Raw genomic sequence first — 26,449 nt, 5'->3', positions numbered from 1 at the left:
ATGAAATTCTCAAATTTCATCCCCATTTGCCAATAACTCTTGTGCAACACCTAAAGGGTTAACAAAGTTTGTAAAATCAGTTTTGAATACCTTGAGGGGTGTAGTTTATAGAATGGGGTCATTTTTGGGTGGTTTCTATTATGTAAGCCTCGCAAAGTGACTTCAGAGCTGTAGTGGTCCCTAAAAATTGGGTTTTTGTAAATTTCTGAAAAATTTCAAGATTTGCTTCTAAACTTCTAAGCCTTGTAACATCCCCAAAAAATAAAATATCATTCCCAAAATAATTCAAACATGAAGTAGACATATGGGGAATGTAAAGTCATCACAATTTTTAAGGGTATTACTATGTATTACAGAAGTAGAGAAACTGAAACTTTGAAATTTGCTAATTTTTCCCAATTTTTGGTAAATTTGACATTTTTTTATGCAAAAAAAAATATTTTTTTTAGCTTTATTTTACCAGTGTCATGAAGTACAATATGTGACGAAAAAACAATCTCAGAATGGCCTGGATAAGTCAAAGCGTTTTAAAGTTATCATCACTTAAAGTGACACTGGTCAGATTTTCAAAAAATGGCCTGGTCCTAAGGTGTAAAAAGGCTGTGTCCCTAAGGGGTTAAAACATCCAGCTTTTTTTTTTTTTTTTTTTTTTTGTTTGCTACCCATATGTAGAACCATTCACTTCAATGGGGCCGCAAAAAAAAACCCAGAAATGACTCTGCATTCCATGTCCCCATGGCTATTTAGCAAAAAAATACATGACAGACAAGGATAGGACTGTTCTTTTCGGGGTCGGCCATTCCGTTTCTCAAAATGTGGAATGCACACGGCCCGTATCAGTGTTTTGCGGACCGCATAACAAAGGTCGTACACATGGGGTTTTCGAAGTGGTTTAACAATGATAACCTATCCTCAGGATAGGTCATCGGTATCTGATCTGTGGGGTCCAGCTTCCAGGATCCCCAACAATCAGCTTTTTGAAGAGGCTACAGCGCTGAGGCCTCTTCCAGGCCACTGCATCACATTCATCGGTCACGTGGCCTAGACGCAGCTCATGCCTTTTCGAGTGAATGGGCCTGGGCTGCGATACCAAACACAGCCACTGTACGTGGACCCTCACCGATCAGGTATTGATGTCCTATACTGAGGTTAGGCCAGCAATTAGAACGCTTGGAGAAAAAAAATTTGAATTGCATCCACTAATCTTCAAATAAAAATATATCAAATTTGTACAATATAGTCCACAATTTACTATATGCCTCCCTTTTTCTTTTCTTTTTTTACAGGCACCCAGTAAGGTAAAACGGGCACATCTCTTGTCTACGCAAGAAACCTCCATTTAAAGAATCGGAGCGTATTGGACTCTATTGGAACTTTTTTCTCTTTTTGAATTTTTTTTTTTTTTTTTTTTTAACGAACCTGTGGACAACTGTTACAAAGCTGTGACCTAACCGTTCCTGTGCAGACTCTTATATGGCGGTATATTAATGTTATGAACTGTTTTTATTACTATTTTAACACAGAGTCTTTAACCAGCAAGCAGTTCTTTGCATACTAAGACTTTTGATATATGCACGTGTTGTGGTTATTAATACAATGTTCCTGTTATTGGGGAGGGTTCTTATAGTTCTTCACTGTGGTTACAATTCTTCAGATTTATCAATGTAGTGGCTAAAGGAAGCTGTTTAAGATGACAAAAACATGGCTGGGTTTTTTCCAGATGCGACTCCTCTTCTCCATGGGCGATGTCTGGTATTGCAGCTCAGCCCCATTCAACTGAAGGTGTAATACCAGGCGCAACCCACATACAGGGGTGGCGCTGTCAGTGTTTTAATTCTCTGCCTCTAGTTATGCTTCTCAGGTTCTGTGTATTGATGACGACGCTGTTTTAGTGGGTATGCGTTGGGTGGTCTTCGGCCTCAGGCCGCCTAGAGGTTGTAAAACAGCTGGAGATCCGTACATTGCAGGCCGGGGTGTTGCATAATGTGAAGGTCCACTTGCCTGATGGGATTGAGTGGAGGGACAGGCAGGAAGAGCAAGGGTGCACAGAGTGGCTTGGTACTGCCTTCGGTGCACTTAACTGCTCATTTGCATATGATTAAAAGTACTTCTACAGGAGGACGCAACAGATCGCTAACTCAAAGGTATTTCATTCAGCGGAGTTAGCCCTACGCGGCATTGTGCTTGTTGTAACAGTGAATTTCCTGCTGACAAGCCCTTTAAGTGGAGATCCACAAAGCCATTAAGGTCAAAAATGTTTAAATATCTTTGTTCTAAAGGTTAGGTTTTTGATACAGAGCTCCAAGTCTATCATCATGCTGAACGGATAAAAGTTCTGGCTGCCTGCAGCCACCACTAGATGGAGCTTTACTGCACACACGGTTGAGTTCAGTGTATACACTGTATGTGATGAGCTCCCTCTAGTGGTGGCTGCAGGCAGCTGGAAGTGTTTTTAGCTTTTAGGTCTATCCAGGGGATTGGGAGTCCTAACTGCTAGAAAAATGTATTAAAGGAAATGAATCGCCACAGAATTCGGGACAAATTTTAGATTAAATAAGTGTATTTTAACTTAAAGCACCTGGTTCCTCTTGAAAATGTTTACTGAAAATCCAGAAAATCTTTAAAAAAACAAATCCAAAAGCATTTGTAATGTTAGCCCACTGTTAGTATGGGCGGCAACAAAATTGGAATATTATAGCGATATTACATTCGGTGTGTAGCAAATCTTGATTTGGGCTAGCAAAAGTCCGGGATTCAAGCTTGCATTCAGCTCTGAGCCCTGGCGGAATAGTGTTTTAACTATTTGTAGTTTGTTTTTTATTTTATTTTTATTATTTATATATTTTTTTATTTATTTTTCTTAGATGCTTAAAAGCTCACCCACTTCTCGCTGAGAATTCCTCATAGACCATGCCACTAAATAAAGGGTGGATTTACACAGAGAATACATTTCTATGGGGCTCATACTGACGGCAGCAGTTCTGTCCAGATCAGTTGTCTTTTTGGAGGTTCTTATTTTTTTTTTTTATAAATATTAGAAAGTCAGTACTTGAAAACTGGATCCCAAATGGACATCCATTTGGATCTTGTTTTCATTCTTTTTAGATTAGTTGACCAAGGTGACGCAATCAATTAAATCTTGGCCGGCCAGATGTCTCAGGGGCGATGGGCCACCACCAGAGTAGCCTGGCAGAATTTTTCTCCCAACCCCCCCCTCCCCGCAGCTGATTTTGTATGCCCAGCCTAGGAATGGGCTCATATTTGGTCCATATGTCTGACCGTACACCTTCTATGATATGCCCGTGGTTTCTATGATACAAACATGTGCCCACAGTGTCTTCCAATATAAATTGTACATAGGGGTGAATTTATCATAAGGGGGATTATTTAAGTCTATTTTGCTTCGGTATGCATTGGTGTAATACGTGCAGAATTATTGAAATGTAGTTTGATGAATTTGCCGCACTTACGTCTAGAGATGCGGTTTTCACCCCACCCCTCTACTGGAGTAAAACTGTGGGGGGGGGTTTATCAATGGTTTTACAGCACAATATAGGCAGAAAAATTATGATTATGCACAATCACTTAGAATTTTTTTTTATTTCTTGCCACTTAGAGGTGGAGAGGCGAGAAATAGGAAAGCCAGAAGATTTGTGCCTCCCACTAGATTCGGCACATCTTACACAATTGCATTATTTACTAAGACTGGAGACTCCACGACCAGCCCCTGGAGCTTTATAAAATCACAATTTGTGTGCAAAAAAAAAAGTCATTCAGAAAGAATTGTGACTCTTTGGTGCCATTTTTCTGGCCAAGGGGATTGATAAATACCTTTCTATTTTGCAGCGCCTGTGTGCCACCATGGCGGACACTGTCCAATAAGGATAACCGTTTATATCTAGCGTTTCCAAAATATAATTTCTCATGCATTAGAATCGCACCGTTCACTCTAATCACTGAGAATCTGTTTTTTATTTTATTTTTGGGATATCTCCCTAGAGAAGGTTTAAATTCTTCAACTCAATCTGTTTCTATGGTTCATATAATATATTTTTTTTTTTTACTTTTACATCAGAATAGATTATACATCTATTCTGATGTAAAAGTAAAAAAAAAAAATTATATATATATATATATATATATATATATATAATTTTTTTTTTTTACTTTTACATCAGAATAGATGTATAATCTATTCTGATGTAAAAGTAAAAAAAAAAATATATTATATGAACCATAGAAACAGATTGAGTTGAAGAATTTAAACCTTTACTTCCGAAAAATGTTTTGGCTACAATACACAGCCTCGCTCACAGGTCACGGACTCTCACATTCGTAGACTGTGTGTGTAATTTGCCCTGATTTCCGGGGACCTCCCGGACAATGTCTGCTCTTTTGCTGAATAGGCAGCTATTTGTGGTCAGCAGCGTGATTAAACACCGCGTGATAAATACCAGAGCGGCTTTGTCCACGATATGTGGACAGTAAATATCAGCCATGTTTGCCTTCCTACACAAGGCAGGATCTTTTCTTCAAGGTTTGCTCTTCCCAGGGGATTTTCTTATCTCGCCCTATAATCCGCTGGACAATAAGACAAATGTACGAGAGGGGTAAGACTGCGCCTCGTTCTTGGCCGTGGAATCTTGTTGGGATTTGATACAAAAAAGGTGACGGATACTTTTTTTATTTAGATCGTTAACAGTGGCTGTATGAGCATGCTGGGAGTTGTAGTTTCTCAGCAGCTGGAAGGGCGTCTAGTTGATATTTTAGTAGACTGAAGTTTGGTGCTGGACACGTGCGATGGGAAATCTTAGTGGTTTATTAATTAGACCACTTAATGAAGATTGGACGATGATGCATGAAAAAGTATGTTGTAGTGAAGTTTATTAGGTACCGTAATAAACCTAAAAGACGAGTAAGAGCGATGCGCCAATCTTGGGGCTGGAAAGTCACTGCATTTGTGTACAAATGTCAGGAGAGGACACGGGTCCTTTCATTTTAGTAAATTCTTGTATTCCCCATAATAAAACCATGGAACTTCTTTTCTTAGAATGGCATCATTCCTCTGTTGTTCCTCCTGAAAATGTATAATTACATTGACAACTGGGTGCATATGAAGGAGAAAAATTGCAGTTTTTATTGTATCCAGTAGAAACTCTAGTACAGGTACACATACGCTGCTTACGTGTTTCAGGCACCAGGTTTGCCCTTACTCAGAGTTGTATGCAGTGTATGTACCTGTACTAGAGTTTCTACTGGATACATTAAAGCTGCATTATTTTTATTATTTTTTACTGAAATTGGATGGCGGCATTGTTCTCCTTTTTATATGCATCACAGAGAGGGTCCACAGTGGTTCCGTGCATCTAAAGAGCTGCCATTATTAGCTGGGTGCTGCTATTTCCCTTGTCGGTGTAAGTGTCCCTACAGTATGGCATCAGTGTGTGCAGAGGCATGTGCCATTAAGGCCTCTTGCACGCGGCTGTTGTGCTTCCATAGCAGTATTGCGGGTCTCTCATACAGCGGTTCCGCAATACACGGGGCAGCGGTCATGTGCAGTCCGCATCACAGATACGGACCCATTCACTTGAATGGGTCCGCAAATCCAGAGATTCTGTGCACTACGGAGTGCTACCGGGGGGGTTCCGATCCGTGCTTCCATTCCGCAAAAAAATAGAACTTGTTCTATCTTTTTGCTGAACTGTTGGATCACGGACCCATTCAAGTAGAATGGGTCTGGATCAGTCCGGCCGCTGCACGGACATTACCCGTGCATTTGCGACCCCAATGCACGGAATGGAACCATGACGGCCGCGTGCAAGAGGCCTAAGAAAGAGAATGTGAACACCCAATTATTTATAGGAATAACTGAGGATCAATGCAATGCAATTCTAAGAAAAGATATTAAGAAATGATTTCATGGGTAACAGGAGTATACGTGACTTGTAAGAAGGTGAGCGGTCATCGCTTGGTGGCTCATACATAGGGGGGGACTTGCATGGGTCTGTGAGGTGGTGCTCATTAGTATAGGGAACCAATTTTGTAAATGTCACTTTAGAGCTGCGTCAACTTTTGTGCCTTTCAGGTGTTATGTGCCATTCAGTTACTTATATAGGTGAGCGTTCTTGTACTATCCTGCGCCATGACCATATGTAGAGTTATAACAAAGAAAATATCACGTTATCCCTCCGGTAGTGTTCAGCACACCTCAGCCGGTCATGTTATGTCCCTACTACTGACCTGAGACTGTACAGATTTATTGACCAGGACCTTGCGCAGACTGCACCGCTGCCTTCCAAACTGTGCGGAGAATGGAAATGCATTGCAATGGTTGTGGTGAGAGCTCCACCATATTACTTCTATTTACAGCTGGTGGTATGCGTCATAGTATTCACATACCCTTTAAAATGGTTCCCCATTTTTACCCAGGCAGGCCCTCTAATATGAGCATCAAAGCATTTCATGCACTGATGCTCTCCTTTGCCCTGCGCTTTTTCTGGAGATTCAGTGACTCTCTATGGGTAAAGCTAGGTGGAGGCAGTGTTGCTGGTGACGCCACCGACACTAATGGGCTAGGGCAGCACTAACGCCTGCCCATCAGTGCCAATGACGTCACCTAGCAGTGTGAAAATATAACCAAACGGCCCCTGCCATGAGCAATGCAGCGCAAGGCGAAGGATGCTCATATCAGAGGGCCTGCCTGGGTGACAATAGGGATATGTCCAGATTCAGCTCTGACAACCCCTTTTAAAGGGCTCTCCATCTTGAAGACCTTGTTAAGGATCTTACTAGGAAATGGCTATTACCTTATCTAGTGCTGTTAAGGTGCCTTCACACAAGGAAGATGTTGTTGCAGGCAATTTCTTCAACTGAAGATCAGTTCCATTCATCTGATTGGGGTTGATTTGGCAGCAAGCAAAGCCTTGTATAGGTGAACGGAACTGATCAGAAATGTCCTGCAAAGAAATCTGCAGCATGTGAAGGCGCCCTTGCTGATATCACTCCCATTAGTAACAGGAATGTTCACCAGTAGCCTGCTGGGCAGAGAGCGGCATCCTGTATCCTTGATACGTTGATCATGGCAGCACATGTGGGGTTTTGTTAGTGTTTTTTTTTTTTTTTTTTTTTTTTTTACAACTTTTAACTGATTACATTATCGCTGTATAGTTTACAAGAATGTGATGTCCCATAAGTCTATACTGGGTAGATCTTATGATGTCTTTCAGTTATATGCATCACACGTGTATTGCTTTATAGGACACGTTCACGCTGCAAGTGAATGGGGTTAGATATCTACATTCAGGGCAGATTTTAGATTTTCTGGAAATTTTTAAAATTTGCAGGGTCTCCGGTAGCAAGAACCTTTCAATTTTAAGGAACTGTGCCAACATATAAACCTATCCCCTATCCAGTGGATACATATCTGATGGGTGAGGGTCTAATATGAGGTTCATATAATGTATTCCAATGATGTCAGATTTTTCTGCAATAAGTTGCAGCATGTCGTGTTGCGACACCATTGAAATGCATTACGTTCATGTCGCTGCGTAGCTGAACCCTCATTCTCTACGGGCCTGCCAAGATCTCTGCATTAGAAAAAATTTATTACACTAGATCCAAGGAGATTGTTTGGACCCAAACGTCACTTTGTATTTTGGATTGCTTTTGTAGTTAAAAACTAAAAACTAAAAGTGCAATGGATTTGGGGTGCGTTGTTCTCTCTTGCATAGTCTAGGGATATGCAGTCTATGATGAGACAACCCCATAAAAAAAAAAAAAAAACTCTGGCAACTCTCCTGCTGGTGATGATATGGAAAAGTATATACCGCCATACAGTCCATGATCCAGCATGGAGTCTCTGGCAGCTGTAAGAGCCGATGAAGCGTCTGCATTAAACTGCGAACGCCATACACACATAATGTAGCCGCTCATCTCTGTAGTGTACGGTACACTACACACTTCCTACTGATGCACGATATGTTGTGCTCTAAAAATGTGACAAATTGAGATGAAAGAAAAAAAATATGTGAATTTTACCACTTAGTCTTATTCCGTAATTCTATGTCAATTGCAGGATGCGATGTGTCTTTTAGGGAAGGGTTGGGTCTGTATACCAAATATATAAAACTGTGACACGTTTCACAAAAGGATGACTTGCAGCAACCTATTAAATGTGTGCTAATCTGATTTTACCACATGCTGCACGCACCGTGTTCCTGTGAGGAAGCCCTCTCCGCTAACTGCTTCATTTTCCAGGGATCCTGCTAAACCACTTGTGTATAAACCTGTTAAATGTGATTGTTACGCAGCTTAACCATCTCCTTTTGTATAATGTAACTGTGCGTTTTCTTATTTATGTTTGTTCTGTTTTGTATTTTCTTTTAATATAAAAGTTTACAAATAAATGTTGTTGTGTTTTTTGTTTTGTTTTTTGTACCTGTAGTAGTTTTTTTTTTTTTTTTTTTTGTACCTGTAGTTTGTGTGTTTTATAATAAACCCGGCCTACCGTCCCCATGTGTAGTGACTATGCGCGCACAGTGGCTTTTTCCATCAGAAATCGAGTAATCTGCCTCGGATCTCTGCTGTGGATTTGCATTCGCAAATGGTTTCGGCTCTGAATGTGGATTTGACCACTATTCCACAGGTCTAAGCCACGTTTGGCTATTTCCACAGCAACGGTGAGCATAGGCTTGTTGCAGATTTGACCACCCATATTACCCGCTGCATTGTGTCTAACATGCCAGCTGTTTACATGGCTGGAGCCTTTGCAGCAAAACCCAGTTTTGAAGGACAGCAATGGCTTCTTAAAGGGTTTATCTGGGAAATATCGATGGACTATCCACAGGATCGGCGGAGGGGGGAGGGGGGGGGGGGTCAGAATCCATGCACACGACTGCCAGTCAGCTGTTTAGGGAAGCTGCGGTGCTCACTGGAGCTCTGGGCACTGTATAGCTGTTGTGCTTGGTATTGCGGCTCAGCACCATTGACTTGGGGCAACTAGACGACGTGACCGATGTACGGTGACCTCATGGCCTGGGAGGATGCAACAGTGCTCGTGGAGCGCCATGCTTCATCTAACAGCTGATCGGCGGGGGTCCCGGGTGTTGCACCCCTGCCAATCTGATATTGATGACCTACGGTATGTTGTAAGAAGTAGTGGGTCTGGTGCTAATTGTTTCCACGGGGATCCGATAGAGTGAAGGCCTGATGTGCTAATACAATTGATTCCCATTTACCTTAAGGCCCCTTTCAGACTAGCGAGTTTTCCGCACGGGTACAATGCGTGATTCAAACGCATTGCACCCGCACTGAATCCGGACCCGTTCATTTCAATAGGTCTGTGCACATGAGCGTTGTTTTTCCATGCATCACTTGTGCGTCGCGTGAAAATCGCTGCATGTTCTGTATTGTGTGTTTTTCACGCAACTCTGGCCCCATAGAAGTGAATGGGGCTGCTTGAAAAACGCATTGCATCCGCAAGTAAGTGCGGGTGCGATGTGTTTTTTACTGATGGTTGCTAGGAGATGTTGTTTGTAAACATTGTTGTTTTTTTATCACACGCATCAATGCCCATTGCACCCGCAATAGAAAAAAAGAACCACTGAACGCAATCGCATCCAAAACTGACTGAACTTGCTTGTAAAATGGTGCGAGTTTTCCTGAACACATCTGGACCTAATCCGTATCGTTCTTCAGGAAGCGGCAATGGCAGATTTTCATACAAGGTCTTCAACGGAGATCAGCAACCTTCGCCGCTCCAGCTGTAGTGACACTACCAGTCGCAGCATGAATGCTTGCTTGGCTGTTCTCAGAACTCCCATAGAAGTGAATGGAGTCTGCTCAGAGTTGAGGTTCACAAGAGCCGGAGGTTCCTCACCGCTGTTCTACAACATTTGCCATTAGATTCATGGGTACTTTTTCATGACTGCAGTCCAGAGTTTCATCACTAGGTGGCGCTGTGCCCGTATCGTCCTCTTTAATGCGATAGAATCCATATTCTACATGCTAAGCGGTGTAGTATAGCAAATCAGAAAGGTTTTGCATCTTCTGCACATATGTTGGGTATATTTGTGAAAGATTCTGGGAACTGAACTTAAAAAAAAATAATATTCTTCAAGCTTAACATATTCCATATCCGCAACTGTGAAACCACCACATCTCTTCTGAGCAGGCAGGGGGTCACGTGAGCCACGTGGACTGCAGAAACTAAAGCCAGGGAATGCAAATAGACTGCAAAGTATAAACCGCAACTCGCAATGTACCCCAGGGCTAGAATATTCCACTAGTGTTTTTTTTCTTTTTCCAATCGGTCGGGATAGGACCACTGTAACCTCCACCATTCCTTAGTATGAAGAAGTGGCAGTGGTGCTAGGATAGTGATGTCACCTTATCTGACACCTCCGCTCTGCTGGAGGCTGCATGATCAGCCATTTACTACAATGGGTTAACCATGCAGCTGCCAGGAGAAGCTGGGTCACCACTGTACCCCATGTGCATTTTCAGAAGATTGGATCAGTAGGGGCTTTGGTGCAGAGTAGCGTTGAGTGAACTTGTGTTTTAAGTTCGGCGTCTAGGGTTCGGGTTATTGAAGAATCGCGTTATGGATTTCGCTACCACGGACCAGAACGGAATTTAGAATCCATAACGCGATTCTTCGATAACCCAACACTGAACTTAAAACACAAGTTCACTCTGATCAGTGGGGTCTAAGCGTCCGGACCCCCACTTCTGACATGTCAAAAGTTTTTTTGGGGAAGGGCAGTTCCTTGTTAAATTGATGGCCTATACTTACCCTCAGGACCCCCACCCATCTGTAGATTGAAAGAGCGCAATTTCTACAGGCGTAGCCCAGTGCAAGTACTGGGATGGGACCGATGCTCTGCGTTAGGTGCAGCTTTGCTGATATAAATAATGAAGGCCCTGTCACTCAAAGAGAAGGAAGAGCAAGGGTCCGCCCTCGGTGCACTTAACTGCTCATTTGCATATGGATTAAAAGTACTTTTTCTGCAGAATGAAGCGACTGATCGGTAAGTGAAAGTATCATTACTAGTGTTGAGCGAATCGGGTTTAGACTGCTGTATTCGAACCAAATTAGTTTGAAAACTTCATTAGCGATATAGCCTCCGTACTACCGTGAAAATATATGGGCTCCGCGGAGGCCTGTGTGATCTCGCTGCAAATATCGCGAGACTTGCTTAGTCTAATACGTGACACTCCGGCTATGAGCATAAATTAGTGTTAAAATCCAAAGCTGAACTCTTGCCATATATGCAACTAGATAGCAAAGACCTCCGCGGAACACATACATTTTACAATAGAACGGCTGCTATATTGTTAATGAAGTTTTCTAACTAATCTGCTTCGCTCAACACTAATCATTACTAGTGATGAGCGGGAGGTGCCATATTCGATTTTGCGATTATACGATTGAATATTCGTTGAAATCGAATATTCGTCATTATTCTATTTTTCGCGATTAATATGTGATTAAATTATTCGCATATTGTGTTTTTTTTTATATTTTTTTTATAAGGCAACTTTCCTATTGGTTGGCTATAGGTGTATATAGCAATATAGCGAATATATTCACTATTTAAAATATTCGTCAACTATTTTTATTTCAATATGAAAAAATTATTCCTTCCTTCTTAATTTGCTTGTGGGACAATGACTCATTGGCCCACAAGCAAGCAGCAGTGAGGGATCATGTTTTCAGATGTTTAAAAATCACGAATATTCGATAAAGCGAATATATAGCACTATATTCACGAATTCTCGAAGTTGCGATAAAAATATTCGTTATTTGAATGTTCGCGCTCAACACTAATCATTACATTCAGCTGAGCTAGCCCCACCAGTTTGCCAGTACATTTCCTGGTGACAGGATGCCTTTAAAGGGGTTGTCGACATACCCTTATTTTCACCCCGGCAGCCCCCCGGAGCCTAGCATCGGAGCATCTCATGCTCCGATGCGCTCCAGTGCCCTGCGCTAGATCGCGCAGGGCACGGGCTCTTTTGTTTTCAATAACACACTGCCGGGCGGTAACTTCCGCCCGGCAGTGTGTTCGGTGACGTCACCGGCTCTGAGGGGCGGGCTTTAGCTCTGCCCTAGCCGTTTTACTGGCTAGGGCAGAGCCAAATCCCGCCCATCAGTGCCGGTGACGTCACCGGGGTTCCTGTCAGCCCCATAGAGAGCCCCGGTACGTCACCGGAACTCAGAAAAATGCCTTTGCCCTGCGCGATTTAGCGCAGGGCAAAGGAGAGCATCGGAGCATGAACTGCTCCGATGCTCATGTCAGGGGGGCTGCCGGGGTGAAAATGGAGGGATGTCCAGGTTCAGCTCTGAACCTGGACAACCCCTTTAAGGGCTTATGCACAGGAACATATTTTTTTTTTCCGTGTCCATAGTGTTTTTTTTTTTGTTTGTTTGTTTTTTTAAGAGTTGCAGCCCATATGTGGGAACCATTCATTTTAATGGGGCCACACAAAAAAAAAACAGAAATGACTGTGTGCATTCAGTGTTCATTTTTGCAGACAAGGACAGGCATTGTTACAATGGATCCACCTGAAAAAAAAAGTATGTAACACGGACGTCACACGACTGTCATCCTGTTTTGTGTTTTGCAGACCACAAAATACATACAGACGTGTGCATGAGCACTAAGATGCTTTAGGCTACTTCCACACTGGCGTTTTGGCTTTCCGTTTCTGAGATCCATTCAGGGATCTCACAAGCGGTCCAAAATGGATCAGTTTTGCCCTAATGCATAATGAACGGAAAAGGATCCGCTCAGAATGCATCAGTTTGGCTCCGTCCATTTCGCTCTGGAGACCTGCAGCGTTTTGGTGTCCGTCTGAGGAAGCTGACACAATCTGGCACAATAGAAAACGGATCCGTTCCCCATTGACTTTCAATGGAGTTCATGACGGATCCGTCATGGCGATGTTAGAGATAATACAAACAGATCCGTTCATGATCGATGCAGACGGTTGTATTATTGTAACAGATCCATTTTTGCAGATCTATGATGGATCCGCCCAAAACGCGAGTATGAAAGTAGCCTTATCTGTGTACAAATGCGTACTAACAGCCGCCTCCTGAATGGTAGATGTGTTTGCGATGGCCCTGGGCATATAGCGGCTGCTCACTCTAGTATACAATTTGTCAGCAGCTGCAAGAAATCCCGTGAACACAATTCTGCCCATAAGGAAAAAGGTGCGAACGAACGTACTTGCAAAATATTTTTCCCAAATGAAATTTTTTTGTGACTGATTATACTCTACCATAATGTGCACTTGACTTTGTCGCCATGTAGCTTGCAGCGACATAACGTGTGCGTTCTGCATTGTTCTCACTCCCATTTATAGAAAGGACTGTTCTCGCTCGCAATGCGGACAAGAATAGGACACGTTCTGTAGTGTGACGAATTAGCTTTGTCTGTCGGGTTTTTTGCCAAGTATTTATAAAAAGTCTTGCAGCACTTCATGATTAGACTAGGCATATTGCTTTTAGGGCTCATGCACACAAACTTATTTTTTTTTCCGTGTCCATTCCGTTTTTTTGTGGAGCGTATGCAGAACCATTCATTCAGCTCAATGGGTCTGAAAAAAAAGGAAATGACATGTGCTTTCCATGTCTGTCTGTCTACATGGCCCTTCCGCCCAAAAACATGTCCTATTATTGTCCACTTTACGGACAAGGATAGGCCTGTTCTATTAAGGGACGGCCATTCTGTTCTGCAATATGCAGAATGCACACGACCGGTATCCATGTTTTGTGGATGCGCAATTTTTGCAGACTGCAAAACAGTCAATGGGAGTGTGCATGAGCCCTTATTCTGATCTCTGGGGGTTCTTTATCAGTAGGAGAGGTTTATATTCACCAAGACTAGTCTAGTTAGTGTGCGCATGAAAATAGGCACATGTCTCCATGAAAGGATGACTTTTACAGCAAAACTTTTTTGCAACTCGCCACTCAAAACTGATGAACATAAGTACGCCAGTGAAGTAGAGTCTACTTTCACACTAGTGTTTTTGCTGGATCCGGCAGAGTCCAGCAAAAAACAAGACTGTCTGAACAGCATTTTTATGCCTAAAAAACAGGCGCAGACACTATAGTAAATGTGCTCCTGTATCTATAAAAAACTGTCATCTATTTGGCTGAACTTGCTGGACATGTCCATATATTCTTCTTCCAGACGCTCTCCAGAGGTCAGTGTGGTCCAGAAAGCTGAATCTGCATAGTGTGATCAGTCCCCAGGGGTTACCGACACCAGGCAAATATCCAGTAACCCCTGGTGACAAATGAACAATTTGCTTTGATTGATGCAGTGAATGTTTGGCCGGTTGCTATGTGCACTTTTTGACTGATTGCGCTTTTGCACTTTGTGATCTTCGGTGACTTCTATGGTTCCTGTTGCACTAAAGGCCAAATGTCCATTTGCAGGTCCTGATGTGACAGGCTGCCCTTCAATATTTTCAATACATTCCTATGAGTGAGATATCCAAACGACTGAGGAGCTAATGATTCACAAATGTTTCCACTACTAGTAGCACCGCGACAGAACTCGGTACACATCAGTTTCCATGAAGCTCAGCAGATGCTTGAACGGAATATCTGCCCTGTATAAGACGGGCCATAGACTCGGGCCCTGCCAGCCAAGAACATGGTGAGGCCAGGCCCTGTATCTCTACTGCCATCTGCTGGAGAACCGCTATTCTGCAAGGACTAAAACAAAAAATGGACCAAACTTTGAAGCTGGACCAAAAGTTAGAAAAAGTAATAGACAAACTTTACCTACCTGCATTTATCGATATGATGGGGCTGAAAACCTCACCAGCTACACAGCTGACGCCGGTCGCACAAGTAAACTTGAGCATTGGACGCTGCTTACACTTAAATGGGTCTGGAGATGTGGAACGGAAGCACTACAGAGTGCTTCCGTCCTGTACTTCCGTTCCACAAAAAGATAGAGCATGTCCTATCTTTTTGCGGAACGGGCGGATCGCGGACCCATTGAAGGGAATGGGTCCGCGATCCGCTGCGGCTGCCCCACGGTGGGTGTTCGTGCATTGTGGCCTGCAATTTGCAGCATGGCCACGGAGTGCACACGTTTGTGTGCAAGAGGCCTTAGCAATCATGAAGTCTTAAAACTTTCAGAAGGGGATCTAAATAAATGCACTCTCAACCTCAAAGGGGTCGTCTTTCACTTCAGCAAGTGCCATTTATCATGTAGATAAAGTTAATACAAGGCACTTACTAATGTATTGTGATTCTCCATATTGCCTCCTTTGCTGGCTTCGTTCATTTACGACCACCTTGAAATCCAGCAGTGGTGGTCGTGCCTGCTCATAGGCACGCATAGGAGCTCCCGTCCCGACCACCTAGAATCTGCACTGCTGGATAGCAGGGTGGTCGTAACCCCTGGATACGAGCAGTGTATAATGTGATGGAAAAATGAATCCAGCCAGCAAAGGAGGCAATATGGACAATCACAATACATTAGTAAGTGCCTTGTATTAACTTTATCTACATGATAAATGGCACTTGCTGAAGTGAAACGGCCCCTTTAAACAGGGTTTTCCATTAATTAGATATTAGTGACCTATCCTCAGGACTCTGCTGAATCAGCTGTTTAAAGGGGCCACGGCACTCAGACGAGCACTGCGGTCTCTTCATAGTTCAACAAGCACAGCGCCATCCATTGTTTAGTGGCTGTGCTTGGTATTGCAGCTCCATCACAGGCCTAGGAAGAGGTTGCGGCGTTCACCCAAGCCACCAGCGATCACATATTGATAACCCATCCTATAAATTATTACATCCAGGAAATTGAATTTAACAAAGCACTTAATATAAATGATTGTGTCAAATAGGCAAATGTGGCTCCTTCACATTGTACATCTTGATGTGGAAAGTGAAAAACCGTGGCAGAATTGCTGTAAAAGTTATTCAATACATCGTACGCAGCCCAAAATCAAACTCATCCCGCGACATTGCCGATACGCTAACAGAAAAATAAAAATAAAACTATGCAAGACGACAAAAAAAACTGCTCGTCCTTAGTGGGTTGATTGAGGAGAATCTGCTGGTGCAGTAAGGACCTTGCCTTATTTTTCCCACCTCCGCCCTAACGAGGCAGAAGCAACACTTGAGAAAGCGGACGAAACGCCGCAGGGACTGATGGAGAAGTTTAATAAAGTCCTCAAACTTCCTCCCATGTGGATAGTTCTTCCTCTGCCGCAATCATTTTCTACTGAAAAGAAATTTGTCTCCTGATTATCCCCCGACACATCAAACAGATTTTTGAGCCCTCCTGCAAAACAGCCTGTTGTTATGCGCTCAGCGTCCGTGAAGTACCCATTGGATTTTTTTTTTCCCCCTTGGTGCCTGCTGTTCCGCAAAGAAATTTTTACCAGCGTTGGAATTTCACATTAGGCGTCCCATGAATTTGGCCTGATTGAGCCGTCGGATTTCTCTTTTGCTTCAGCCCCGCATGCTGAGATGCACAATCTCCATGCGACTCCCAATTTAACACTCCAGAATGACTCAGTCGTGTATAAAAGTTTTTTTTTATATATATATTTTAAATCTCTTATTTTGTAATATCCTATAGGATCCCCCCTCCAAAATACATACACGCCACACTTGCAAAAGTAAATTGGTAAAGAAGACGCCGCATCATACTGTGATATTGATTTGTAACTTTTTATATTACACAAAAAAGAAACAAATAAAAACAAAATGACTCTTAGTCCTGACTCCTGACAGTAACAGACAATTCATAAATTGAGCTTCTGTGCTGATATTTTCAGGACAGTTCCTCTACTCTGACCATAGACCCGATCTTTGCTTTTTTTTAAGCAGAGGTATAAAAAAAAGCACAAAAAGCTCAACTCACAGAAGCTTGTAACTTTACCTAATGACAATGCAATGCCAGAGGTGGTCGGCACTACAAAAACATCCGAGCGGGCTGTGCTACCCTGTTTCTGTATCTGTCATACAAGTGGATGGAAATATGGAAACAGCAGATCATAAATGGCTACACTGTTTCCATATCTCACAAATTACAGTAATGGCCGAGCTCTCGGTGCTACCTTGTAGCTACAGAAGCAGCATGGCCCGATCTGCTATTCTGTTTCTTTGGACCATCTCTGGCCACTGCATCCAGGAGGTATGAGGTTGGGGAACCCATGTTCTTGAGATGAAAATAGGCTCGGACTGGCCCATGAGGGAATAGGTGAATCCGTTGGTGGACCCCTGAGCAAGGTGGGCACCCAGTCTCCCACCCCCAGCACAGTAGCTTTACAGTGGGCCCCCCAAAACGAATTTTACTGGTGGGCCCTAAGCACCCAAGTCCAACACTGGATGGAAATACCACCTTAGCTGACGCTTTTCAGGCTTGTATGATCCTTGCTCATACTCTTCAATTATGCATATGTTTTTATATTTTTTCCATGTTTGTAAAAAGTTAAGTAAAAACAGGAAAATAGAAAACTAGGACTGCAGGATGTCATGGAATTTGAGGGATGACTACATTCGCAGCCTGACCTGACAGGCTTGTGGCCATCAGAAAATATCATCCCACCAGGTCATGATGGCTTCAAGGAGATGGTTGTCCATACAAGGGTAGTAAATGTTCACAAGAAAACTCGCAAGTCATTTGGCCTTCTATTAAACAAGACCGAGACTTTATGTTATGAGAGGGAAAATGAGATAGTCAGTTCCTCTGGGTCTAATTTTCTAGTTCAAACTTCTTTGTTAATAAACTTCTTCACATAGTGACAGACACGGATAGTGAGTCCTCACTGGAACCCTGCCCGCGTTCCATGTCTACTTGCAGTGCAAGCTCTAAGTAGCAAGTCCACAACTGGTCTGCTAAGGTGAGAGACAAACAACACCAAGGGACAAAAACAAGACACAGAGACCGAGTCGTACCGGAATGGGTCAGAACCGGGAGGACAACAACGTACCAAACTGAGAGACAGAGAGTAGTCAAATAACTGAGATCAGAACCAGATGAGAAACGAACCAACACGTTAGACAGAGAGTGGCCAAAGGACAAGCTGAGGTCAAAACACTAGTAATCCAAAATACGTAACCAGGAACACAGCTAGGGAGTCAGAGACTATCACTGGTACTGGTATAAGGCCGGGAAGGGGTTTAAATAGAGCGCCGAGTCTCAGGATCAGAACCTGACCGGTCATGACTCTGCTCTCCATTAGTCAGAACACAGCACACAGGAATAGAGCAGCTGAGCAATCAGCTCACTACTAATCTCTCCCAGTACATGCCCTCAATGGGGAGAAAGACGCTAAGAAAATTGCTAAGGACGCTCTTGTGTCACCAGGGGACGTGGCTTAGCACCACAGTTGCGCCGAAGCTGGAGATCTCGCCGCTGGAGTCCAGTCAGGTAAGTTTGTGACATATAGCTTTATCGTGGCTGGAGCTCATGATACAGAGATACAAATATCCTTAATAGACACAGGGTTAAATGAAAAGATCCAAGCTGCCACTAGGGGGAGCACAGGCGCCTACTGTATATTGTTTTGTTCTTGAGTTTAACAAGTCCTTAGCTCCCTCTAGTGGTGGCTGCTGGTAGCCACCATCTAATCATTTTGCTCTATGGGTAATCCATGTAGATTGTAAGCCCTCACGGGCAGGGACCTCTCTCCTACTGTACCAGAACTTGTTTTTTAAGTTCTGCGTCCAAAGTTCGGGTTATCGAAGAATCCTGTTATGGATTCCAAAATTCCGTTATGGTCTGTGGTAGCAGAATCCATATTGGGATTCTTCGATAACCCGAACCCGAACTTTGGACGCAGAACTTAAAGAACAAGTTCGCTCAACGCTATTTGTAACTCGTCTTGTTCATGCTTAGTGCAATTGTCTGTATTATGTATGTGCACCGCTTATCATATGTACAGCGCTATGGAATGAATGGCGCTTTAATAATAATGGGGAATATTTAATAAGAATGACATTTCATACTCCAGTCTAAAAATATAGATCGTTGCAGTGAATTCCATACATACATTTGGGCTTTTCAAAAATTTAAAACAATTAATTTAATCTGTGCCCACTGCGAGGCATATATTTGCATTAAAAATGTGCACCATTTTCTGTCTTTTGTTTTTTATCAAATTTGTCAAAAAGTTTAGTTCACGCCTCCTCCAGGTGAACCACATCCACTTTGGTGCGAAAAAAATTTTTTTTGTGTAGTTTTCAACTTTTTTTTTTGCAAATTGCAACTTTTTGGAAGGCTAAACTAGTATATACTTATTAACAAATGTTGCCTGATGTCTATGTAAGTGATTCGGAGATCTGCATTAGGAAAAAAAAAAAACGACCGCTATAAACGTATAATAAGAAGCTAATCAACAAGGCGTTTCGGATCTAATTAGCAAGACAAATTGGTGAGGAAAGATGGACGTTCGCTTCTGTCTTCCATTGTCTCATCCTTTGTTCGGTCTACGCAGGATCCACTATCCGCTAGATGTCTCTCTAGGTCTCCTTTTGCACAAATGAAAGTCATTTCCATGGCAGCTGAGACCGCGGGAGACAATCCAATTGTGAACAGCTTGTATTTGAGTAGCTTTTTTTTTTATTATTATTTTTTTTAAACGATCCCACCATTTTTTAAGCGCACGCTATTCACCACGTTGTCATAGTGACAGCTTGTTCTTTTCCAAGAATACCTAAATATTAGCTCTTTGCTTTCAAATGCGGCCTCCAGATGTGACACGGAAACACTGGCTGCGCGGTCTGAAGAATGACAATCATGACTGAAAAGGGAATTGGAGGCTGTAAGGTTTTAACCTCTCATGCAAATACCTAGCTGCTGTTCCTTCTCATTTGTATTCATTATCATCTGCTTGAAGGTTTAGGAAAGAGCAGAGAAAATAAAACAGAGCGCGAGCGAGCAGGAGAGATCTCCAAGACGTATTATCTGCCAGTGTGTGAACTGTATCCGCTGCACAATTCAGAGATTTGCCAAAATGAAGTATGTCCTGTGGGGAATGGACGGAGCACTACCCTTTATCTTCCACTAGATACTGTATATGTTTCACATGATGTGCGGCTTTTAATGTTATTGTTGCATTTGTTGTTTTGTTTTATTTACATTGTTATTTAGTTTCAATGCTTTTCCCTTTGTAACTTCATGCAAATAAATAAGTTGCCATATGTGTAAAATGTTTCCAAAAGTATCTGCATTCCAAACGTAGGCAATGATTTGGGGGTAATATTATATCTCCTTATGGAGAGCGCCTTATTAGTCTTGAGGAGACTTATAGGACATACACGCTCCTCTGGAATTTTGGGAAGAAAGGGATGCAAATGAGCTCTTAACAAGCTCTGCCTCGAATGCTACCAGATATAAGTCAATGTTCGACCCTTTAAACAGGCCTTGAGACATGACTTGGGTAATAAACAAGCCAGAATCTCATCTGCAGACAGCTGTTTCAGGGTGATTGCCCCTTATCAGTGCAGAGCAGACTTGGGCGAGAGGCCTAGGTAAGGATTTAGGGGATACTATGTCTCCCAGAATTCCAGAGAAGCATTGCCCTATAAGACTACTCAAGCAGATTAAAGCACTCCCCATAAGGAGATATTGCATTCCTCTCATCCAGTCAGGGCAGTACTCTCTGCTCTGCACTCCCTGAAAGAGCTGATTGCCCCTCATCAGTGAGGAGCACAAAGTACTGACTTAACTGGGTGAGAGGCCTAGGTCAGGGAGATACTATATTTCCCAGAATTCCAGAGGAGCATTGCCTGGCCTATAAGACTCCTCAAGGCGCTCTCCATAAGGAGATACACTCACCTAAAGAATTATTAGGAACACCTGTTCTATTTCTCATTAATGCGATTATCTAGTCAACCAATCACATGGCAGTTGCTTCAATGCATGTAGGGTTGTGGTCCTGGTCAAGACAATCTCCAGAACTCCAAACTGAATGTCAGAATGGGAAAGAAAGGTGGGCTACAACAGCAGAAGACCCCACCGGGTACCACTCATCTCCACTACAAATAGGAAAAAGAGGCTACAATTTGCACGAGCTCACCAAAATTAGACTGTTGAAAACTGGAAAAATGTTGCCTGGTCTGATGAGTCTCGATTTCTGTTGAGACATTTAAATGGTGTAAACAGAATGAGAACATGTATCCATCATGCCTTGTTACCACTGTGCAGGCTGGTGGTGTAATGGTGTGGGGGATGTTTTCTGGGCACACTTTAGGCCCCTTAGTGCCAACTGGCCATCGTTTAAATGCCACGGGCTACCTGCGCATTGTTTCTGACCATGTCCATCCCTTCATGACCACCATGTACCCATCCTCTGATGGCTACTTCCAGCAGGATAATGCACCATGTCACACAGCTCAAATCATTTCAAATTGGTTTCTTGAACATGACAATGAGTTCACTGTACTAAAATGGCCCCCACAGTCACCAGATCTCAACCATATAGAGCATCTTTGGGATGTGGTGGAACGGGAGCTTCGTGCCCTGGATGTGCATCCCTCAAATCTCCATCAACTGCAAGATGCTAGCCTATCAATATGGGCCAACATTTCTAAAGAATGCTATCAGCACCTTGTGGAATCAATGCCACGTAGAATTAAGGCAGTTCTGAAGGCAAAAGGGGGTCCAACACCGTATTAGTATGGTGTTCCTAATAATTCTTTAGGTGAGTGTATAATACCCCCCAAATCCTGACCTAGTCCTCTCACCCAGTTAAGCCAGTACTCTCTGCTCTGCACTGATGAGGGGCAATCACCCCGAAACAGCTGGCTGCAGATGAGATGCTGGCTTAATTATTATCCAAGTCATGTCTCAAGGCCTGTTTAAAAGGTCGAACACTCAATTATAGGATAGCTACCTTACATTTGCACATAGCATAATGGTGCTTGGCTTTGCTACCCAGGATAGAAGGGCATGGTTTTCTCCTCCACAATCCAATACCCTTGGGTCAAGGTCTTGGCAATATCCTATAACCTATCACTCATGTAAGCACTGCCTCCTCTTCAATACTTAGGCTACTTTCACACTGGCGTTTTGGCTTTCCGTTTGTGAGATCTGTTCAGGGCACACAATGTAAGTCAATGGGAACAGATCCATTTTCTATGACACAATCTGGCACAATAGAAAACGGATCTGTCCTCCATTGACTTCAATGGTGTTCAAGACGGATCTGTTAAAGATAATACAAACAGATCCATGAACGGATGCAGAGGGTTGTATTATCTGAACGGATCCGCACCAAACGCGAGCGTGAAAGTAGCCTTACCTGGGGCCGTCTACTTAGTAGCACTGGTGCAGGGTACTGCAGCTTTGTCATGTGCATGAATGGGACGCTGCTATTGAGCAATAGTACACAATGCAAACAATGAAGAGGCCCCTTCTAAGAGCTGATTAGCAGGAGGGCTAAAAGTCGGACCCCCCACGATCTGATATAGGATGCCTGACAATAGCGCACCTATGCCAAAATGAACTGAGACTAAACACGTTTTACATCAAATATATATGCTTTATTATAAATATCATCTACATAGATAAGAAAAGAGACACGATACATCAGAATAAGAAGTGGACTACACCTGAGGAGGTATAAACAGAGTATACGTGTAGAGGAAAATATAGAAAATCATGTAGGCAGGCCCAATTATATAAATACATGTGTACAAAAAAATAAATATATATATATATATATATATATATACAGTATGTATATAACACCCAGCAAAGTACTAAAGTGCATAGATCTATTCAAGTCGTTTCTCCATATGACAACATGCCAGTAAGGCTACATGCACACGAACGTTGTTTGTTTCCGTGTCCGTTCCGTTTTTTGTGTGGAATCATTGAAATGAATGGGTCCGCAAAAAATGCGGACAGCACACCCCACGTGACGCGCCAAGACACGTGATGGCCAGTCACGTGCCCGCCAGCGTCACGGCCAGGTGACCGTCCCCACAGGAAGGTCGTTAAGTCATAGTACAACGCCTACCCAGACCAACCCAATAGCCCCCATAAATGATACCAAAATATTCACATGTAATATGTAACGTGTGCTGCCCGTTGCTGTATTGCTGACCGCATTTGCGGAAGCGCAATACACGGGCAGCGCTCCGTGTGCATTCCACATCACGGATGCAGACCCATTCACTTCAATGGGTCTGCAAATCCGGAGATGCGGAACGGAAGCTTGGAACAGAACACTACGGAAGCACTACGGAGTGTTTCCCGGGGTTCCGTTCCGTGCCTCCTCACTGCAAAAAGATAGAACATGCTCTATCTATTTGCGGAACGGAGGTATCGCGGAACCATTCAAGTGAATGGGTCCACGATCCAATTTGCTGTGAAAACGTGATATTTTTCTGGTCTTTTTGCAATGTTTTTCCTAATGCATTTCTTAAAATAAAGCACAGTGCACTCTGCTGCATGAGTTTTTTTTTTACTTTTTCTTACCACTTATTAGTCCCATAAAGGGACTATAACAGACAGCTTTTTGATTGCTTGTAAAATGCAATACACTATCCCTATAGTGCATTGCATTTTGATGGCAATGCTATTATAACATTGACCAGCAGGCTGCGCCAGAGGGGCGAAGCCTACTGGAAATTACTAAAGGCTGGTCTGGGGCCTACATCAGACCCCAGGCAGCATTCACAGACATGGGCACCCCGCGATTGCATTTGCGGCGTGCCGATAAGAAGCAGAGGGAGTCCGCTCCCTCTGTCAGCACTTTACATGTGTCGGGGGCGCCATTGCCCGCAGCATGTAAAGTGTTAAAAAGCCCAGATCGGCACTCTTGCCGGTTCGGGATGTTAGAGCAGGGCTGCGGCTCTCATGTGCAGTGCTTAGACTGGGCCGCTGTAAAAAAGCAGTGGCCCAGCCTAAGGCCCCTTAGTGACCTCTGTAAAAACATGTTGGGGTGGTCACTAAGGGGTTAATGATGGTTTCAAAATGTATCAGTTCATGTTTAAAGCCGAACATGAAATGAATATGTTAGGACAGGCTACCTAATGGGTGAGGGTCTGACTCCTGACAACCTGCAGTCCAGCTGAATGAGGAGGCCCTGGTCTTCTACCAAGTGCTGGAGATGCCCGGACTCTGATTGACGGCCTATCCAATGGTAAAGCATTTAGAGGGGTTTTCTGGTACTTAGATATTGATGGCCTATCCTCAGGATAAGTAATCCATATCAGATCGGTGGAGGTCCGGCACCCGACACACCCACAGGTCCACCGTCCTGGGCAGCTATTAGCACAGAAAACTATACAGTGGATGGAACCAGAAGAACAAGGATCCTTTGAATTTGTGGTGGCCATGCCGGGGTACTGGGCTCAGCATCTATTCTTTATTTAAAGAGGACCTTCGCCATACATGTACAACGCTGCTGGACGTGACTTAAAGGGGTTATCCCATGACTAATGTAAAAAATTAAAATCAGACATATGGTACATGATAATCTCTTTCTAATAAAGCTAGAACCAGCCCTGTACCTCACATGGATCTAGAGATCTTCCCATTCATTGCTCTGCTAAATTTATATGAAGTGGCAGCTCAAGGGGCGTGTCCTTTCTGCTGCATCTAAGGGGGCGTGTCCAATGTGCTGCAGCTCTCTCCCTATCACAGCTCAGGAGGCAGGTAAAGGATGAAACTGAGCATGTGCGGCCTTCTCAGTGAGCAGGACAAAGACATAAGAAAAAAAACAAGCAGCAGGTGGCGCTATAGAGTTACATAACTCAGTGGTTATGCTAAATTTTTAATTACATGCAATTACAAAATTATTCAGATCCAGGTGATGGTTTGAAAACTGTAGAATATTTTTTTGTGGGACATCCCCTTTAGGCCCCAGTGCCATACAGGTACGGTGCACTGATCGAGCGGGTGCAACTCCTGCGTCCAGCGTCAGGGGCCCGGCAAAGAAGATAAATTTGGGATTTTTTATAAATAAAGATGAAATATATCGACTCGCGTTTACCACAATTTGTCACGAGAAAACAGTCTCAGAACGGCTTGGATAATTAAAATTGTTCCAAAGTTATGACCACATAGAGTGACACATGTCAGATTTCCAAAAAACGGCCTGGGCCGGAAGGTGAAAACTGTCTGTGTCCTGAAAGGGTTAAAGGATGCAGTACATGGAAGGAGCATTCTGTCTATTATACTGTTTTTGGTGAAGGCATCGGAAAAAGCTGATGAGGGTGCTGGGTGTCAGGTGTCAGAAGCCCCCCCCCCCCCCACCATCTTATATTGATAATCTATGCTGAGGATAGGGGATCAATATCTTAGTCCCAGAAAACTCCCTTTAACGTAATTCACTTCTTACGCGGGAAAGTAGACGCGCGGCATTAAAATCCGGTGCAGAGGAAAGTGACAGTGTAGATTTCCTCCTTTCCCATCTAGTTTATTCGGGGGCCCAGGTTTACAATATTTTTTACTCCGGGTTATAACACTTAATTCAACAACTTAGTGAGTTATTATCTGTCTTGTCTAATCTCTATCTCGATCCAAAACCCGTAAATTCGTAAAACTGAAAGTGCATTTTTGTGTCACCTCGTAAAATTGAAAGCTCTCGCAGATGTACGAGGCATGCTTGGCGCTGATTCGCACGCATTTTACTTAACTATAAAATATAATGGTTAATGCGGTTCACTCGGATTCCTTCCCGAAAAAAAAAAATCGCCATAAAGGCCGCATAACGTGGTACCTGCCGGAAGCGCGTAGCACCTAGTCTAATATCAGCCGAGCAGAACCGCTTCACTGCTGATTAGGTGCAACTTCTGTAAGGAGCCCAGTTCCAAAGATAAACTGAATTGCACATTTCACCTGGAGGATCCTCCTTCCCTGACTTAGGTTTCGGGGTTCGGTTTTCCGCTGGCACCAGTCTGAACTGAGGCGAAGAAAATACTAATAGTAATAGCGGAGAGAATGGGGGTTGTAATCAATCGGTCCAGGGAGGCAATAAAATCTGTATCTAAAAACTAGCTTGGTTCAAAATGTGAGCTAAACAGCTCGGACTCCAGACTGATACATTGTAGCAAATCATCAGCGAGATTTGTCTGATGTATTCGGCCACATAGTCCTCTCTAGTTCTGCCTGTCACTGACGTGCTTGATGAGCGCAGGGCAGGATGGAGAGCAGGAGCAGGTATTTACCCCCTTTTTACCCTAGGCCACCAGGGAGGGGACATTACCCCTAGACCACAGCCTCTAAATCTGCTGTGACCTCACCATTCAGAAAATCATGATGTCTGGGCTTCACCACTGGTCGTAATTCACGCCAATATTTGTAAAAATTACTTTAAATTTATGTTAATGTTTGTCTAATGAACCCAGCACAATCGAAAACGCACATTTATGTTGCTAAGGGCTCATTCAGACGGCCGTATGCAGTCTGCAAAAATGTTGTCTTTTTTGCGGACAGTTTAGCATGTCCGCAAAAAA

General features: G+C 43.3%; 1 protein-coding gene across 1 annotated transcript in view; it reads left to right on the top strand.

Annotated features, from left to right (window-relative positions):
• The window catches only part of ARHGAP19 (Rho GTPase activating protein 19), a 38,779-nt gene extending 36,893 nt beyond the window's left edge, over positions 1-1,886 (top strand). The window contains exon 12 of the mRNA XM_044299368.1: positions 1,287-1,886. Coding sequence (XP_044155303.1) covers positions 1,287-1,343 — 57 coding nt within the window. The 3' untranslated portion in view covers positions 1,344-1,886. The remainder of the gene's footprint in view (positions 1-1,286) is intronic.
• Positions 1,887-26,449: the final 24,563 nt, after the last annotated feature.

Source organism: Bufo gargarizans, chromosome 6 (genome assembly GCF_014858855.1).
Source record: "Bufo gargarizans isolate SCDJY-AF-19 chromosome 6, ASM1485885v1, whole genome shotgun sequence".
NCBI lineage: Eukaryota > Metazoa > Chordata > Amphibia > Anura > Bufonidae > Bufo > Bufo gargarizans.
The sequence above is the reverse complement of the archived record's forward strand: the minus strand, read 5'-3'. Positions and strand labels throughout refer to the sequence as shown.